General features: G+C 24.1%; 2 protein-coding genes across 5 annotated transcripts in view; one reads left to right on the forward strand and one right to left on the reverse strand.

Annotated features, from left to right (window-relative positions):
- The window catches only part of LOC122511205 (rhophilin-2), a 77445-nt gene that overhangs the window by 50454 nt on the left and 7181 nt on the right, over positions 1-19810 (forward strand). For all 4 annotated transcript variants that reach the window (XM_043626320.1, XM_043626319.1, XM_043626321.1 and 1 more), the window contains 3 exons: positions 4204-4319; positions 4496-4627; positions 13732-13807. In XM_043626320.1, coding sequence (XP_043482255.1) covers positions 4204-4319; positions 4496-4627; positions 13732-13807 — 324 coding nt within the window. The remainder of the gene's footprint in view (positions 1-4203; positions 4320-4495; positions 4628-13731; positions 13808-19810) is intronic.
- On the reverse strand, positions 16060-19662 carry LOC122511207 (protein tilB). Its single transcript, XM_043626322.1, has 4 exons — positions 19229-19662; positions 17110-17395; positions 16759-17030; positions 16060-16605 (listed from the first exon to the last, which is right to left on the reverse strand). The coding sequence occupies exons 1-4, from the start codon at positions 19555-19557 to the stop codon at positions 16179-16181; spliced, it is 1314 nt and encodes a 437-aa protein (XP_043482257.1). The 5' UTR covers positions 19558-19662; the 3' UTR covers positions 16060-16178.

Genomic DNA, 19810 nt, shown 5'->3' on the forward strand with positions numbered 1-19810 from the left:
TTTTCTTACACTATATTTGTCCCCAGAGTACTTTTTTTTGCACATTTGTTTTATTATCAGTGATCTCAATGCCACTTGGATTATTAAGAAATATATTTGGATTTATTCTGAAATAACATTCAATAAATAATCGTTCTGCTTACTTTGCTTTCTCAAAGTAATTGTATATGCATTTGTGAGCAAAAAAAAAATTGAAAAAAGAAATGAATAAACAACATTTAATAGACAGAGGGTTGTTATGATTTAAATCAACTTGATTTAAATCAGGATTTAAATCAAAGACATGTTTTCATTTTAATCATGATTTAAATCATATTTTTACGATTTTTACTTAAAAATAGGTTTTTTAATCAACTTTAACTTAATAAGGAAGAATCGAATAAAGAATCAGAAAAATCAGAATAAAAAATTAAATCTTTAATTTTAACTATGGCAGAAATTCAATTATTTTCAAAAATTTGAATAAAATTCTGAGCAAAATTTCAATTATCTTTACAAATAATAGAATTCTTCTTTAAAATTCAATTATTTTCAAAAATTTCAATAAAATTCTTAAGAAAATTTCAAGTATTTTCAGAAATATTCCTCAAGTCACAATAACTCAATTGTTTTCATAAATAATAAATTTTTTTTCAGGGATTCAATTTCTTTCAATAATAATAAAATATTTTTTAGAAATTAAATTATTTTCATCAAAAATGAAACTCATCGCAGAATACAATTTTAATCAAAGTCCTCGAAAAAAGTAATTATTCTTAAAGTTTTATTAAAATTCGCCAAAAGAATTCAATTATTTAAAAAAAGTTTTATTAAAATTCTTCTCTGAAATTCAATAATTTTTAAAAAAATTACAATAAAATTCTTGTCAGAAGTTCAATTATCTTCATAAATAACAAAATTTATCGCATAAATTCAATAATTTTCAAAAATTTTAATACAATTCGACGAGAAAATTCAATACGTTTTATACCTAATAAAATTCTTTGCATGAATTGAATTATATTTTCAAAAATTTCAAAAAAATTCTTCTCAAAAAACTAATTTTTATTATAAATAATAAATCTCATCTCTAAATTTCAATTATTTTTAATACAATATAAATCAAATTCCTCGAAAAATGTTATTATTCTTAAAAATTTCATTAAAATTCTTCGAAAGAATTTAATTATTTAAAAATTTCTTGATAAATAATTTTTAATAGAATTCAATTTTATAAGAATCATAATATAATTATTTAATAAATTATTTATTTTTATTTAAAATCTTTGTAATCTGAATTTTTCAAAGTTTTAACTAACAATTCTGTCGTAGAATTATTTTTTTTTAAAAAGGTTTAACTGAATTTTTTTGAAAATTATTTGAAGTTATGTATATTTTCCAATATATATATTTAATTGAAAAATTTTTATGAATACTGTAAATTTTTGGTAAAATTAATTTGGAAAGAAATGGATTTAAAAATTCTCAATAGAAATTTTTGAAAAATTATTAAAAATAATTGATTTAAAGAAGAATTTTAGTTAAAAATTGTAGAAAATAATAATTGAAATGAAATAATGAAAATAATTTTGAATAAGATAATACAGTAACATAATATTCTTATAGTATAAAATAATGATTTTATTATTCGGTCATCTTTAATTATTATGAAGAAAGGGATTTTTTCATGATTTACAATAACATTCTTGTCATTTATTAAATTTCAAAAAGGTTTGAAGTTGAAATTTTTGAAAATCTTAATTCCTATGGAAAAATAATAATGATTATAAATATTAAAAAACCATGATTTTTAACAGCTCTGTTAATAATTTATAATTGGTTTGGAAAACTGCAGTTAATATTTCAATTATTGTCTTTCCATAAAAGTTGCTATGATACAAACTTATTTTTCATTGTAGCAATAAAAATAAAGGAAATAATTATTTTATTTCTCATTATTCCAGAAATAATAAAACACAATCTGGAAATATAGCAAAAAACAAACTATCACTAAAAATAAATTGATCGTGTCACAATTAATGGCAATAAAAATCTATTCATTTTAAAGTGAAAAAAAATTGTATTTCTAATTTAATATTTGATTTGTATTTTGTCTCGATTAAGAATCAGAGGGAAATTATTTCTTTATTAAAGAGTATAAAATTTAATTTAGTTATGGGATTTTCAAGACGTGTTCCCTTCCTACAGAGTATCATTATCGTTAAAGCAATATCTGACATAAATTCAATACTTTGAGCGGTTTAGATCTGGATATATGGAGAATATTCCTTGACAAATATTAACGCAATATAAGTACCCATTATTCGTGCAATGAACCCCCTTATGATTATTACGCTCGAATAGTTACAACAGCGGTCCGGCACTATAAACTTTCACTACTAAAATAAATTGGTCGAATCAAAAAATTCTTGACAGTGTCGAACTGCAAAAGTTCCGGTACAAAATAATGCAGTCATGTGGAAAAAATTGCAAATATTATGCCTTTGGACATTATACGCGTCCAATGTCTTTAAGTAAACTGTAATTCACTTTCAATAGATAAATAAATTCCGTTTAAGTGATTCTGTAACATCGCTTTTGTTAATAAAGTTTCCAGTAATTATTCCAATTATAAAAATTATTAATCTTTGTTTATTTTTTTTTCTGTATAACAGATTTTACAGTAATATTTTTCTTCCTTATTTTGAGAAAATGTAAATTTAAAATGAAACAAAAGATGAATTTGGTTTTGGATTTTATTTAGTTTTATGTCTTATTCTACTAAAAAAAATTATTATTAGCTAATACGTGAATTTTCTTTTAAATTTTGAGACTGAAATTATTCGAGAATTGAAGTTGATATTTGAAAATAAATTTTGTAATTTGCATAATAATAATAATAATAAATGAATCATGAAACTTCATACGATATTCAACGTGTTTATAATTAATTTCTGAATCGATACAAAGAAATAAAAATTCTGCCTAGTGAATATAAAATTGTACTATGTAGGCCGGAAGTTCACCTTTTACAAAATATTATCAGCAAAAGAAGAAATTAGTGCAAATCATTAACAACCAGCTTTTAAATGTCCGTTATACTGAACTCGACAACTCTTATCCGTATTAAGAACTTCGGACCTGTTTCAAAGTCTGTGACATTTTGCTGTCCTTCTTAGATCAACTTTTGATCTCCTTTTTTACAGAATCTTGTCAGCTAATACGGGTCAAATGTTGTATTTATTTTTGCAAAACAGAGACAATACAATCTTCTTTCTTTATACCTGACTTTCAAATTTTAAATATTTCATTTATTTAATTTATTTAAATTTAAAATTTAAAAAAGCATTTGAAATCTTCTTTCATTTCATCGTGCTGACTTGTGTTTAATATTCAAGAGTAAGAAATATTAAAATTCAATCATGTTTTAATTTCTATTAATTAAAAAAACAAAATTAAAAACGTATTGTAATTTTTCTATAAAATATTTTTTCAATAAACACGATAATAATTACTATATTGATGAATTGATTTGAAATAGTTTCTTCAATTCTCATTAAAGCATTTCTTTTATTTCACATATTCGAGAAAAGATTTGAAAAATTTCTTACTTAAAAAACATTTACTTCAAAAGTAGTAAAATATATTCTGGAAATAATATTTAGTCAGAAAATTTTTGTAAGTTTCAAAAACTAATTTTTTCCAAAATTTGCAGAAAGTAGAAGTTTTCCTCTTATGAACATAATTAAAAAATTTCTATCTTACAAAAAGATTAAAAATTTAAAAAATTTATATTTAAAAAGTGAATACTTTATATTTAAATTGAAAAAATTAAAGTTTTACTAAATTTTTGTTAGTTTTAAAAATTAAAATTTTAGAAAAAAATTTTAATTTTTTCAATTTTACTGTCTTTTGACATTTTTATTTCTCGTCAATATTTTATGTGTGAAAAAATGTTTTACAAATAATGGACAAAATCAATAGGACTTTCTACTGTCCCACTGCTTTCTAAAATCCCCCTGTAAAAGTAAAAGTTATCCCATATAATTTATGTGAAATGTGTATATATAATTAAATTTTTTTTTCACATATAGGTATATAATAATATATGAATCAAAGGAAAAAATTTGGAAAGATAAAAATCTTATGTGCAGGGAAATACATGTAAATTGAATCAGTGATGATAAATAATTGAGAATTTTTTTCTTTTTTCCGATTTTACAGGGCTCGGACCCGAGAGTCGCCACTTGTAGAGGAAAGTTACAAAATAAGAGGAGTAAACTTAATCAGGAAATCAACAAAGAGCTTCGTCTTCGTGCCGGAGCGGAGAATCTTTTTAAGTTAGTATAGAATTATATTATTCACTGAAAAAAAAATTGAATTTTAGTTTTTAATATTTTTTTAGTCTTTAACATTTTTTTAAATATTTAATAACTTTTTTTTGTTTTTATGTTTTTAATATTCTTTTTGATTTTATTTCCGAAACAAAAAATAAGAAAAAAACATTTTTTTTTAGGGCTACAACTAACAGGAAATTGAAGGAAACAGTTGCCTTGGAATTGAGTTTTGTCAATTCGAATTTGCAGTTACTCAAAGAACAACTAGCGGAACTAAATAGTTCAGTTGAATTGTACCAAAATGGCGAGGGGTGAGTTTCAATATTTATTTTATATAACCCAACAAAATTAGTTACATAATTTTATTCTGTATTTTATTTTTTTACTATAATTGAATTAATTGAATTAATATTTAATTCCGGTCGGTTTGATATAGAAAATCAAATTTTAGTTACAACTCTGAATAAAATAAACGACTTTTCTTGCGCTTTAAAGTCGATCCGAGGGCAGATGACCTATTTTTTCATTTTCTGCTTTTAATTACTTTGTTAAGCGTGAAAAGACAGATTTTTGTGTGAATAACGCTAAGCGTTATACGAGCGGTAAATCATTACTTGGTCCCGTATGAGCCTGGCTTCCCGTTACTGAATATGGCGCTTTCTTCAGTTATACATTCGCATTTGTATTTACAAAGTAGTCATAAACAAAAATAATAAACTGAAAAAAGTCGTTAAAGAAATTATTGTTTTGCATATTAATACTGCAAAGTACATAGGAAATGTTTTTCCGTTTAAAATCCTCTCAAATTCTGCGATATTTATCAGTTATTTTTACAGTTTTCAAAACTTGAACTATTTTCAGTACTTAGAAGCAAATAAAATAAAAATACATGGTCTTTATGACATTTTTCCAAATTTAATTCGTCATAAATTATCTCTCAGGGTTGTCAAAGGTCAAGGAAATTCAGGGTAAAGTCAGGGATTTTTATTTAAAAAAAAAGGAAAAAAAAATTAAATTTGGTGTCATTTTTGTTTGCCTCATAAACTATTAACTGAATTTTAAACAAGTTGCGTTGGCAATTTTTATAAAAAGATGAACTTCAAAAGCTTTAATTTGAAATTTTACAAAATTTCAATTTTGAATGGATCTAATTAGAAATTTTATAGCACTTTTTTAATTTCTATTTAAAAAATTATCAAAAATAATGGATTTATAGAAGAATTTTAGTTAAAAACACTTAAAGAAAATGAATTTTAAAGAAGCTACAAATGATTGCAGAAATTCAATTATTTACAATTATTTTTTTTATGAATTTCTTCGCTGTAATTCAATATTATTTTCATAAGTAATAAAATTCCTTTCAGAAATTCAATTATTTTTTTTATAAATAAATAAATAATACAACTCATCGCAGAATTTCAATTTAGTTTTAATACGATTTTAATCGAATTCCTCGAAAAAAGTAATTATTCTTAAAAATTTTGTTACATTTCGCCAAAAAATTCAATTATTTAAAAAAAAAAATGATATTAAAATTTTACGCAAATATTCAATTATTTTTAAAAATGTCAATAAAATTCTTGTCAAAAATTCAATTATCTTCATAAATAACCAAATTCATCGTTTAAATTCAATTATTTTCAAAAATTTTAATACAATTCTTCGACAAAATTCAATTCTTCTCATACCTAAAAAAATTCTTTGCAAAAATTCAATTATTTTCAATAATTTCAATAAAATTCTTCTCGAAAAATTAATTATTTTTATAAATAGTAAAGTTCTTCGCAGAGCTGCAATTATTTTTAAAAATTTGAATAGAATTTGTTGGAAACATTCAATTATTTTCATAAATAATAAAACTCATCGCAGAATTTCAATTATTTTTAATACAATTTAAATAAAATTACTTGAAAAGTCGACAAAAAAAATTTAATTATTTTCAAAAATTTTAATACAATTCGAGAAGAAAATTCAATTTTTCTCATACCTAAGAAATTCTTTGCAGAAATTCAATTATTTTCAAAAATTTCAATAAAATTCTTCTCGAAATATTAATTATTTTTATAAATAATAAAGTTCTTGGCAGAGCTGCAATTATTTTTCAAAATTTGAATAGAATTTGTTGCAAACATTCAATTATTTTTATAAATAATAAAGTTCTTGGCAGAGCTGCAATTATTTTTAATACAATTTAAATCAAATTCCTTGAAAAGTCGACAAAAAATTCAATTATTTAAAAATTTGTTGTTTAATTCTTGGTGAGAATGCAATTTTAAGAAATATTCAATTATTCGATGAATTATTGATTTTTGTATTTAAATAATTGAATTCTTGTAGAATTTTCTAATAAAAATTAATTTAAAAATGAATTTCAGTTAAAATTTCAGATAATAATTATTGAATATGTATTAAAATCATTATAGTGTGGATTTCTAGAAATAATTGAATTTTGAAAAGATTTCGAATTCGATTGTATAGATCGAGAAAGAGAAATAATAATTAATAAGTGAAATAATAATGAATTGATCCCTGTAATTTATAGAGAATTTAAGCATTCTTTCTAGTTTATTTGTTGTAACTTGTAAAATTTCAACAATTTCTATTTTATGGAGAATTTTGGAAATTTCTATAAACAAAAACATGCAGAGCAAATTGATGTTATAAAATAAATTAAAATTAATTGAGAGAAATATTATAAAAGTCACTGTCGTTTTCGAGCCGCGAATCCAGAAAAGTCCGCAGTCGTTGTTTTGTCATTAGAAAGGACAAATTATTTTCTTAGAATGAACGTCAGCGAATTGTCAAGTTATGCCACAGCAGCATCAGCAGCTCATGGACCAGCTACTGCGAGGAATAACTTTCTTGCTTCTTGCACGACTAAAGACTGGAGAGAAATAAGGCAAATACTGCAATGATTTCAGCTAAATGGGACTTTTTTGTCTTCGGCACGACCATTACCTGAGTCAATACGACTGAGGCCAAAAAATAAGATTCATGCCTCTCTCTCTCTCTCTCTCTCACTCTTTCTTTTTGCTCTCGAGTTTTCATAAGATGAATTACTGATGGTAATTTCACGTTTTTTTCCTTGTCATTTTTGTTTTATTTAATGAAATTTTCTCGGTTTAATAGAAATTATTATGCTTTGCCGCTTTAGTCAGAGATTATGGAAAAATTGTAAATTTCTTCTTCAAAATTGAATATCGAAATCATTATATCTATTATGCAATGATAATTGAGATATAATGTTTATGGTAATTTAATTCTGTGAGAATCCCCCTGAGAACTAAATTAAATTATCGAATTTTTCGAGACTATTTATTAATAATAGATATTTAGCCGGGCAATTTCATTTCTAATTTCCCCAGCCTACCAGAACCGTTATTTTCCGTTTAAAATCACTGGTTTGAAACTCGAAGTACAATGTTGCATTGAGGCGAGTTTGCAATTTGTAAAAGAATTTTTCTCGTTTCATTTTTCTTGCCTTGGCAATTGTAGGTGATGATTTTCAACACGCGCTTTGTGCTTGAGGCTTCGGAAAGTGTCGGAAAGTGTCGGAAAGCACGCATTAGGATGAAACACGTATGAGTGAAGTGAAGTTTCGCGATATGGAAGAAGTGTTCTCATCCATAAAGCGCATAGCATTTAAAGCGGTTTTGTGCCTACTTAAAGAGCGGCATTATGGGCATAGTATTCACATAGTGGGCGGACACTGACCCAGGAACCGAAGCATAGCGGATGGACCGGCAAACCGTGCACCTCGACGTGTAAGAAGGGCAACACTCGACTCTGAACTTGTATAATAGCACCCATAGATAAAGCATAGGGCATTTTTAATTCCAGTTCCTCTTCTTCGAATGAGAAATTCAGCAATTGTAGCGCAAAATTATTATTATTATTATTATTATTATTACATTCAGGGACAACAAATTTTAAAAAATTCATTTTTTATTAGTGCGTCTACTATTTTTGTTCCACAAAATTTCCGACTTTGTCCTAATTTTTCCCGTTTTTTTTTTGTTTTTTCACATATCAAATTTAAATTTATTTCATTTCGAACATAAATAAATCTACAAATGACTTCCAAATTTTTATGAATAATTAAATTCTTTTGACAAGTTTCTTTAAATTTTTTGAAAATAATGTTTTTTTTAATAATTTTAATTGAAAATTTGAAAAATAATTGAATTAAACAAAGAATTTTTTCAATTTTTTAAAATAATCTTGTCTTTTCATAATAATAATTGAAAATTTGATTAATTCAATTTTATTAAAATGTATTGATACTAATTGAATGTCTGCAAAGAATTTTACTATATTTATAAAAGTAATTGAATCCTTCCAAAGAATGTTATTACATATTTATTTAAATGTTTGCGTAGAATTTTATATTAAAATTTTTGAAATAATTGAATTGTGGAGAACAGTTTAATTATTTATAAAGATAATTGAAATTTTGAGGAGAATTTTAAAAAATTTGTAAACATAATTGAATTTTTAATAAATTTTTTTAAAATAATTACATTATTCGAGGAATTTGATGAAAATTGTATTAAAAATAATTAAAATTCTGCAATGAGTTTTACTATTTATGAAAATAATTGAATATATTTTGCGAAGGAATTATTAAAAATAAAATTATAATTACGGTGAGACTAACTTCCCTTAATTGTTATCGAAAAATTAAAATAAAATTGTTTAAAAGAAGTTAATTATTTTTAATAGAATGTAAAGAAATTTCAATTATTTCAAAAATTTTCAATTATTTATTTATGAAAATTCAATTATCTTGAAACAACAGAATTCAAAAATGTCAAAAATCTTATTTTTCAGAATTTTCAAAAAACTTTGCGAAAATTCCATTTTATTAAAAAAATTTAAGTGTGTATCTCTTTATAAAATTCAATTATTTATTAATTATTAAATTAAAATACTATTTGAAAATTCGATTTGTTAAAAAGTTTGTAATGAAATTCTTAAATAATTTTATTATTTTCAGTTGAATTTCACATAACTTCTATTAATTAATTTTTCGAGAAGAATTGCATTGAAATTTTTGAAAATAATTGAAATTCTTGAAAGAATTTTTTAGGTATGAAAAGAATTGAATTTTCTCGTAGAATTGTATTAAAATTTTTGAAAATAATTTAATTTTGGAGAAGAATTTTATTATGTATAAAAATAACTGTCATTTTGACGAGAATTTAAAAATGTTTTTTACATTTAATTGAATTTTTGCGAAGAGTTTTATTACTTATGAAAATAATCGCATTTCTGCAATCGTTTGTAACTTTTCCAAAATTCTTTTTTTTAGTGTTTTCAACTAAAATTCTTCTATAAATTCATTATTTTAAATAATTATTTAAATATATATATATTACAAAATTAAAGTAATTTGAGAAGAATTTGAATTTAATTAAGAAATAGAAAATTTATTTATTTTGCATTATTTTTCTTTATGAATCACAATTTTTTTAACAAAATTATTATTTTGTTTTAGAAAAAGAAGAAAAATATTTGCACAATTCCTATTTTTAATCTTATTTTTGGAACTGGATTTTCCACACGAATTAAGACATTCAAAAATTTCAAATTCAAACTTTTTTTAAAATTTTTAAAACGACTTATAGAAGTATTGTTATAAAACATGAAGATATCGATTGCTCCGAGTCTTCGACTCGGAGTGATCGATTTCTTCATGTTTTCTAATAATTAAAAATGACGAAGTGATAAAATCATTATTTTATATTATAAGAATATAAGAATATTGTTACTGTAACCTCATCAAAATTATTTTCATCATTTTAATTCAATTATTATTTTCTAGAATTTTAAATTATTTTTTATGAAAATAATTGAATTCCTTAAAAAAAATGTATTATTTATGAAAATAATTGAATTCCTTAAAAAATTTTATTATTTATGAAAATAATTGAATTCCTGTGAAATTCGTATTATTTATGAAAATAATTAAATGTTTACATAAAATTTTATTAAAAAAATTTTTAAATAATTGAATTCGTTTTGAGAAATTTTATTAAAATCTTAGATATTGAAAATGGGACGCATGATTATTTCCCAAATGTCATTTTTCCGAAATGTCATTTTACCGAACTGCACTTTTGCGAATAGTCATTTTTGCGAAAAGCCAATTTTGCGAAATGTCACTTTTGCGAATTGTCATTTTTACGAAAATCTATTTTTGCGAAGGGGCCATCCATAAACCACGTAGCCTCTTGAGGGGGAGGAGGGGGTCAAGCAATTGACTACGACAAGAGGAAAAAATGGCGCTAATACATGTAATAGCGTACTACATGGGGGGAGGGGGGGGGGTCAAAATTCCCAAAAAATGGGGCTACGTGGTTTATGGACGGCCCCGAATTGTCATTTTTGCGAATCGCAATTTTTACGAATTGTCAATTTTCAGAAAAGTCATTTTTGCGAATCGCCATTTTTACGAATTGTCAATTTTCAGAAAAGTCATTTTTGCGAATCGCCATTTTTACGATTTGTCAATTTTCCGAAAAGTCATTTTTGCGAATCGCCATTTTTACGATTTGTCAATTTTTCGAAAACTCATTTTTTCGAATTGTCATTTTTACGAAAAGACATTTTTGTGAAATGTCATTTTTGCGAAAAGCCATTTTTGCGAAAAGTCATTTTTGCGAAAAATACAATAGTGAATTTATAGATACCTACAAGTTTCTATTGTATTTTTCGCAAAAATGATAATTCGCAAAAATGACTTTTCGGAAATTTGACAATTCGTAAAAATGGCGATTCGCAAAAATGACAATTCGGAAAATTGACAATTCGCAAAAATGGTAATTCGTAAAAATGACTATTCGCAAAAATGACATTTTACAAAAATGTCTTTTCGTAAAAATGACAATTCGCAAAAATGAGTTTTCGAAAAATTGACAAATCGCAAAAGTGACAAAGCGCAATAATGACATTTCTCAAAAATGACAATTCGCAAAAATGTCAATTCGCAAAAATGACTAATCGTAAAAATGACATTTCAGAAAAATCTCTTTTCGCAAAAATGACATTTCACAAAAATGTCTTTTCGTAAAAATGACAATTCGCAAAAATGACTTTTCGGAAAATTGACAATTCGTAAAAATGGCGATTCGCAAAAATAAATTTTCGGAAAATTGACAATTCGTAAAAATTGGCTTTTCGCAAAAATGAGTATTCGCAAAAGTGCAGTTCGGTAAAATGACATTTCGGAAAAATGACATTTGGGGAATAATCATGCGCCCCATTGAAAATCATTGAAATTAGAAAATTTTTTGAAAATAATTGAAATTAGGACAAGAATTTTTTTGACATTTATGAAAATAATTAAACTTTGAAGAAGAATTTTGTTATTTATTAAGATAATTGGGATTTTTTCAAATTTTGAACATAGTTGAATTTTATAAGAAGAATTTTATTTTTTTTTTTGAAAATAATTGAACTATTTGTAATTTCTCCAAAATTGAATTTTTTTTAGTGTTTCCAACAAAAATTTAAATTAGAAAATTTATAAATTCTATTATTTTTAAAATTGGTAATTTTATTTAAAAAAGTTAGTAAGAAGTTAGTTTGAATTGTTGCTAGTTAATAATAATAATATTGAATTGACGACTATTCAATTATATAATACGAGTACTCAAAATATAATTTCTAAACGTCTATGATAGTGTCAGAAAATGATACGAAAGAATTAATTACCAAAGGATGAGACAAAGAGACAGGTGAAATGTGACAAATGAAATGTGACTCTCAGGGGGTGCAGACAATAAAAAAAAGTGAATTTGAGACAATATCGATAGGAATATGGCACTCGTATAATAGGGACGAGCAACAATCATCAGTTGCTTGCACTATCGAGCATTGTACATTCACACAAAAAACAAAATGCATTCCGAGGTATAATAATTTACAACAAGCTCCATATCGATTTAGAATATCAATGAGAGGCTGAACCGCATATATCTTGCGGATGTATCTAACCGTGTATTTAAAAGCCCAGCAATAATAAATACATATAATAATACATTATTCCCCGATATTATTTTCTCCGCACAATATTTTCCGATTGTCTATTCATTTGTAAAATCTCCAATTGAATTATACGAACAAAAAAAAAACAAAATGTTAGCGGGAAAATTTCACTTGAGAAATTAGCACAAATTGTAAAATAATTATGTGCTGAAGTTTATTTATGAAATTAATTGCGACTTGAAGTGCATTCAAGCGCAGAAATATATAGCAGTTCGCTCCGAATTGTGTAAAATATTTAATACACATGTCTGGAATAATTAGCTACTTATATAATTTATGAAGTTTCAAATATTTTGTGTTTAGAAACTACTGCGCCGTAATTTAAATATTAATGCTAAGTGCACACTGGAAAAAAATTTATTTGCTATTATCAAAAAAATATTTACTTGAATATCAAATAATTTTTTAATTAAATATTTGTTTCAATAAATACTCTGAAAGTATTAGTTAGAAAATTTTTAAATATGCAAGGAAAAAAAGCTTCAATTGAAACAACTATATAAATTTCATTGTCAATTTTATGCGAAACGTAATTATTGTATCTGAAATTCTGAAAAGTTTTCCCAGTTCTTTAAAATATATAACTTTTCTACAAATATAAATTTCAAAGGTGAATTTTTACATTTAAAAATATGCAGAACCCTCAGAGCTTTACGCCTTGAAGGATAAACGTTCTCGAAGGTACAATTACACGAACTCTGTAATCAAGATTCCAAAGTGAAAGGGCTGCAAAATAATTATGCCACGTGAAGATTCATAAATATTGAAACGGTACATTTACTATTATTTTACAAATTATTCTGGAATTATTATTTATATTATATCGTAAAGTCGAGCCTTTTTTCGTATAAATAATTTATTATAGGTATGGACAGAAGGGTTAAGAAAAAAAATTTTAATTTGTTTTTCCCTAATTTCCAGATAGAATTTTGACTGGTCTCTACTCTCAAAATCTAAATTAGTAGAAAACCGTGAACGAATCGAACCTATTTCAATGGGAAAAAATAACTAATTATTAGTAAAATTAGGTAATTCAACAATGATACAAATATTTAGAATTATATTTTTTTAAAAATATTTTAATTTGAAATGCCTGTTCCTAAATCAAGATATAAATATCGGTGTAAAATAAAACACTTTAGGGCATTCTTAAAATTCTTGCCGCACTAGGTCGAAATTCTGCGGTCTAAAGTGTCAAAAATAATGTTTATTGGGAGCAAGTGAAAGTTGAAGTGGCTGATATAGACTCATTTGAAGTAATAATCACATAACTTGAAATACTAGTTTGTAATGTAAAATTAAGTATTTATTTCAAAAATGTAATCTACACTGATACTAATACTTTTTTAATATTTTCATGTTTTAGTGAAGATTCTATCATGCCCATGATACCGTTGGGACTGAAAGAGACCAAAGATATCGACTTCCGAGATCCTTTTAAAGTGAGTAGATAATCGTTTTTTCTTAAGAATTAATCGTACAATATTAAAACAATATCTTATTAAAATATTACTAAATATTCAAATTCAATTAAAATTTAATTTGATTGGATTTAATTGAAATTCAATTTAATTTGATTCAATTTAATTAAAATTCAATTCAGTTTGATTGAAATTCAGTTCAATTCAATTGAAATTCAATTACATTGAATAAAAATTTAATTCAATTTTATTGGAATTCAGTTCAAATTCATTGAATTAATTAAAATTTAATTGAAATTCAATTCAATTTGATTAAAATTCAATTCAATTTGATTGGAATTCAGTTGAATTTAATTGAATGCAATTGAAATTTAATTCAGTCCAATTTAACTGAAATTCAATTAAGTTCGATTGAAATTCAATTCATTTTGATTGGGATTTAGTTCAATTTAATGGAATGTAATTGAAATTCAATTCAATTTCAATTACATTCCATTAAATTGAATTGAATTGAATTTTAATTGCATTCAATTAAATTGAACTGAATTGAATTTCAATTACATTCAATTAAATTGAACTAAATTCCAATCAAAATGAATTAAATTTCAATCAAACTTAATTGAATGTAATTGAAATTCAATTAAGTTTAATTGAAATTCAATTCATTTTGATTGGAATTTAGTTCAATTTAATTGAATGTAATTGAAATTCAATTAAGTTTAATTGAAATTCAATTCATTTTGATTGGAATTTAGTTCAATTTAATTGAATGTAGGGGAGAGTGGGGCAAAATGGGGTAGGCGGGTCAAATGGGGTACCTCTGTTTTTCCATGATAGGTACTTTTAATTTTTTTATCCTCGACATATATCATTCATGTTGATAAGAAACTGTTATTAATTATGAAGACACTCCAAAGAAAATTTTTTTTTGAAAGTTATACAACTTTTAAGTTTTAAGCGAAAAAAATATGAATTTTTTTCAAAATTAAAGTGCTCTCCAAACTTTTTGGGATAATGCATTTAATTTGGCAAGTGTGGGATCTTTTTCAGTACTTATTCTAGAGTAATTTCCAATAGAATAGATTGTTTAATTGTTTACAATAACTTGTAAACATTGCATTTTGTTTTAATATGCAGTGTGGGGCAGAATGGGGTACCTAAGTGTGGGGCATGCCGGAAGCTACGCCGTTTCATTACAACTATTTAAAAACATTATATTATGCATATTTAAAGGTTTCCTGCAGAAGAATCGATATTTTTGCTTCGAGGCATTTATACTATCGATGTTTCATTATCGATATATCGATATTTTGCAATATCCATGTTTTTTTTGTTAAATTCTAATAAATATTACTTGTTTTTTCATAGTAATAAAGAATCCTACTTTTTGTTTGTATTTATAATCTCATACAACAAGAATTTAATAAATTTTGAAAAAATATTCCATGTTTTGTATAGTTATTTGATGACACCCCATTTTTCCCCACGGGTGGGGCAAAATGGGATTTTAGCACTTTCTCAGAAAATACGATATAAGTTCTTTCAAAAATTTTTTTCTCCGCTATTATCATAATTTCCTCAAAGCTAAGTGTACAAAGAAGAATTCTGAAGTTTAGCTGAATCGATTTATTCGTTTGGTTCTCTGTAAACAGCCAATTTCAAAAAGGTACCCCATTTTGCCCCACTCTCCCCTAATTGAAATTCAATTCAGTTTAATTTAATTTAATGTACTTAAAATTCAATTCAACTCAACTCAATTCAATTCAATTCAATTTAATGGAATGTAATTGAAATTCAATTTAATTTAATTGAATGTAATTAAATTGAAGATTGAAGTTCAATTCATTTTGATTGGAATTCAGTTCAATTTCATTGAATTAATTTAAATTCAATTTAATTTGATTGGTTTTCAGTTTAATTTATTTGACATTCAATTCAATTTGATTGGAATTCAGTTTAATTAAATTGAAATTCAATTCAATTTCATTGAAATTCAGTTCATTTTAATTGAAATTGAATTAAATTTGATTGAATTTCATTTCATTTTGATTGGAATTCAGTTCAATTTCATTGAATTAATTGAAATTCAATTTAATTTGATTGGTTTTCAGTGGAATTTAATTAATATTCAATTCAATTTGATTGGTTTTTAGTTGAATTTAATTGACATTCAATTCAATTTGAATAAATTTAATGGAAATTCAATTCAGATTAATTGAAATTGAAAGGTTTTCAGTTGAAATGAATTGAATTGCAATGCAATTCAATTTGATTGGTTTTCAGTTGTACTTAATGCCCATTGAATCCGATTTAAATGGTTTTTAGTTGAATTTCATTGAAATTTAGTTCAATTTAATTGAATTAAATTTCAATTAAATTTCATTGAATCCTTTTATTCCAATGGTGGAACTTGAGGATTGTCGATAAAGTTGAAAGATGAATTTTGAAGTTTTGGTAAATAGGTCGGACATTTTTTATTTTTTGAATTATTGGCAATTTTCGAAAAATCCAAATCGTCCCTTGGAGGGCCAATTTCTAAGAGTTCTCGTTTCGTAATTACTGGTCCAATTTTTTTGATCACTTTAGGAACTTCCTTGCTACTGCTATTTGCATTAGTTGACTTTTTTCCAGAAATTATATTTGAGGGATTTAATCGAGGCATTGTTATCGTCAAATGTCCTGTGGTCGTGTTTCTTTGAACGAGACTTTTTTCTGTCAACACCTCAGAGGAGAGGGTCAGTTGCAAAATTTTACCTTTTACAGTAACACGCACGTACAGAGGTTGAACGTCTACTTCCAAATAAGATGTGTCCAAGTATCTGAAAATATTGTTTTTATTTTATAAATATATTTTATTTATAAATATTGGAACAATTGTTTTTACTCTTTAAATTTGAATTAGTAAAATACTAATTTTTTCCTTTTGTCACATTAATATTAAATAAAAAAATATTGGGTTAAAAATTGTTTACTTGTAGACTTGGAGAGTAAGAATAATATTTTCTGGATCATCGTCATTAATTGTAAAAGGCACTTTTGCTTGATTGATATTGTACGGTTTCCCTTTTAGATTGAATAGTTTAGGAACGTATTTTGGTTTTTCTTCTTCCTTTCTGGAACTGTTCTTTTTTTCTTCGATTTTTTGCACACGCTCTGCAATTGCAATTCGATCTTCTGGTGTGTGATGGCTTGCTGAGTTCCAAAATTTTTCATTTTCTTCTTCTTCTTCATCTACCTCATCAACCTATTAAATCAAAAATTGTAGAACAGAAAATATTAAAAAATTAGAAATAAATTTAAAAATTAAAAACAAAATATCTTACATTCTCAGAATCATCGGAATTGATTTCGGTAATTTTGAGACTCTGCTTTTCTTCATGTTGTCTCTTTTGTTGCTCTCGAATTTTCACGTATTTCTTGTAACCCCTAATAATATCGCCTTGAGCTTCAGCATACTTTTGTAGAGCTTTTATTCTTTCTGATCTTTCAATAGCAACCATGTCCAATTCTTTGATTTGAGGGAGAGTCGCTATCACGTATTCTCTATAGCCCATGTAATCAGTGCAGGGATTTCCGGTCAAGATCAATTGTTCCAAATTTTCATTGCATCTAGAAACATGCGATTTAATTTTGCGCTAATAACTGGATTTCTTTTTAATTTAGAAAAAATTTTATCTTTGAAAAAAAGGTTTTTCTTTTTTTGTTTTTAAAATTTAAATTTAAAAAGAAAAAGAACTTCGAACTGTAATAATTTAATTCTTGGATAGAATTGTATTAATAGTTTTTGAAAAGAATTGAATTTTGAAGAAGAATTTTATTGAAAACGTTTAGTGTAATTAAATTCTTTCAAGAAATTAGATATATTAAAATTTTTTTAATTGAAATTTTTTAATTGAATTCTATCAAGAAATTTTAGTAAAATTCTATTACAGTAAATTAAACTGCTTTGAAGAATTTTATATATTATGAAAATAATTCAATTCTTGTGACTAATTTCTTTAAAATTTTTGAAAATAATTAGATTCTGTTCAGAAAAGGTTAAAAATGTACTGAAAATAATTAAATTCTAATAATAATGAAATTTCATTAAAATTTTTGATAATTGAATTCTAATGGGAAATTTTATTAAAATCGTATTGAAAGAAATCGAATTCCTTAGAAGAATTTTATAAGTTATGATAAAAATTCAATTCCTGCGACAAATCGTATTAAAATTTTTAGAAAATCCTCATTAAATTCTTTTAAAAATTTTTATTTGAATTAAAATATTTGAAAATAATTAAATTTTTTCAAAGAATTTATTGAAAAAAAATTAAATTCCTCGAAAGAATTTTTTTATTTATGAAAATAATTTGATATTCTAGATAAGAATTTTAATCAGTAAATAATTGAAAAATAAATTTAAAACAATGAAAAAATGAATTGACAATTGTTTCGTCAAAAATTCTTTCGTCAAAAATTAATCAGATTTTTGGAAATAATTTACTTGTTTCGAAGAGAATTTATTATAATTCTTTAGAGAAATTAAGTTAAAATTGTATTTAAAATAATTGAATTTTTATACAGAATTGTATCAAATTTTTTAAAAATAATTAAAAATAATTGAATTCCTGTGATAAATAATTGTAATATTTATAAAAATAATTTAATTCCTGTGATGAATTGTATTATTTATGAAAATAATTTGATTCTCGCATATAATTTTATTAAAATTTTTGGAAATAATTTACTTATTTCGAAGAAAATTAAATATTTTTAGAGAAATTTAGTTTAAAAAAATTGTATTGTAAATAATTGAATTTTTTCGACGAATTTTATAAAGTTTTTTAAAAATAATGAATTTTGTCTAGGAATTTAATTTAAATCGTATTAAAAATAATTGAATTCCTGCGATGAATAATTATATTATTTCTGAAAATAATTCAATTCTTGCGGCGAATTTAATTACAGTTTTTAAAATACTAATTGAATTTGTAATATGAATTTAATTAAAATTTTTTAAAATATTTAAATTCTTTTAAGAAATTTTATTAATAATTTTAAATATAATTGATTTCCTTCGAGAAAGTTTATTAAAATTGGATTGTAAATCATTAAATTATTTAAAGTTTTTATTTTCCAATGTATATATTTAATTGATGAATTTCCGAATAATCGAAATTTCGTTATATTTCGTAAAATTGAATTGTAAAAAAATGTATTTGAAAATTCTCAAAGAACTTTTGCCAAAATTATTAAAAATAATTGATTCAAAGAAGAATTTTAGTTAAAAATTCTTGAAAATATTAATGAAGTTAGGGAAAAACAAAATTAAAATTGAAATATTAATATTTAAAAGAATAATAAAGAATAATTAGTTAATTAGTGTTAATTAATTATTAATAAGCAGTAGTTAATAAGTCAATTTGTTTTTATCGTAGGGAATATAATAAAAGTAATAACCTCAGATTTTTGACTCCTTGCAAATTTCCTATGAAATTCACCATAAGATCAAGTTTCTTCAAACTCTCCAGTCCTTCTAAATTTTCAATAACTTCAATATTATTTAAAGCTAAATTCAAATACTCCAATTTTTTCAGTTTATTAAGATTTTCTATTTTCGATATCAAATTATACTGTAGCAGAAGAATCTTCAAATCTCGACAAAGATGATTAAGCATTTCAATTTTTTCTATATTTTCCTGATGCAGAGAGATTTCCTCCAAAGTTGATATTTCTCCTTCATTATGCTCGGCACGTTTTCGAATCAATTCCACAGTAATTCTTACCATTTTACTCTTTTTACGCTAATTAATTAATCACTTAATAATAAGATTAAAAATATTCTGTGTCACTTTGGTAGGGTTAAAGTTTCGAAATATTTAATTAAAAAATTTTCTCGAATAGACAAGATTCTTTTTTATTCATAATTAAGAATTGCTTTTTTTCAAATTAGAACAAGTTTTCTTAAAACTGGTTTTTGTAATTTAGGTTCTAGAAAGAGATCATTTTAATTTCCCGCATTAAGAACCGTTATATTGATAA

This window comes from Leptopilina heterotoma, unplaced genomic scaffold, assembly GCF_015476425.1.
Source record: "Leptopilina heterotoma isolate Lh14 unplaced genomic scaffold, ASM1547642v1 Lhet_81, whole genome shotgun sequence".
In the NCBI taxonomy this organism is placed as follows: domain Eukaryota; kingdom Metazoa; phylum Arthropoda; class Insecta; order Hymenoptera; family Figitidae; genus Leptopilina; species Leptopilina heterotoma.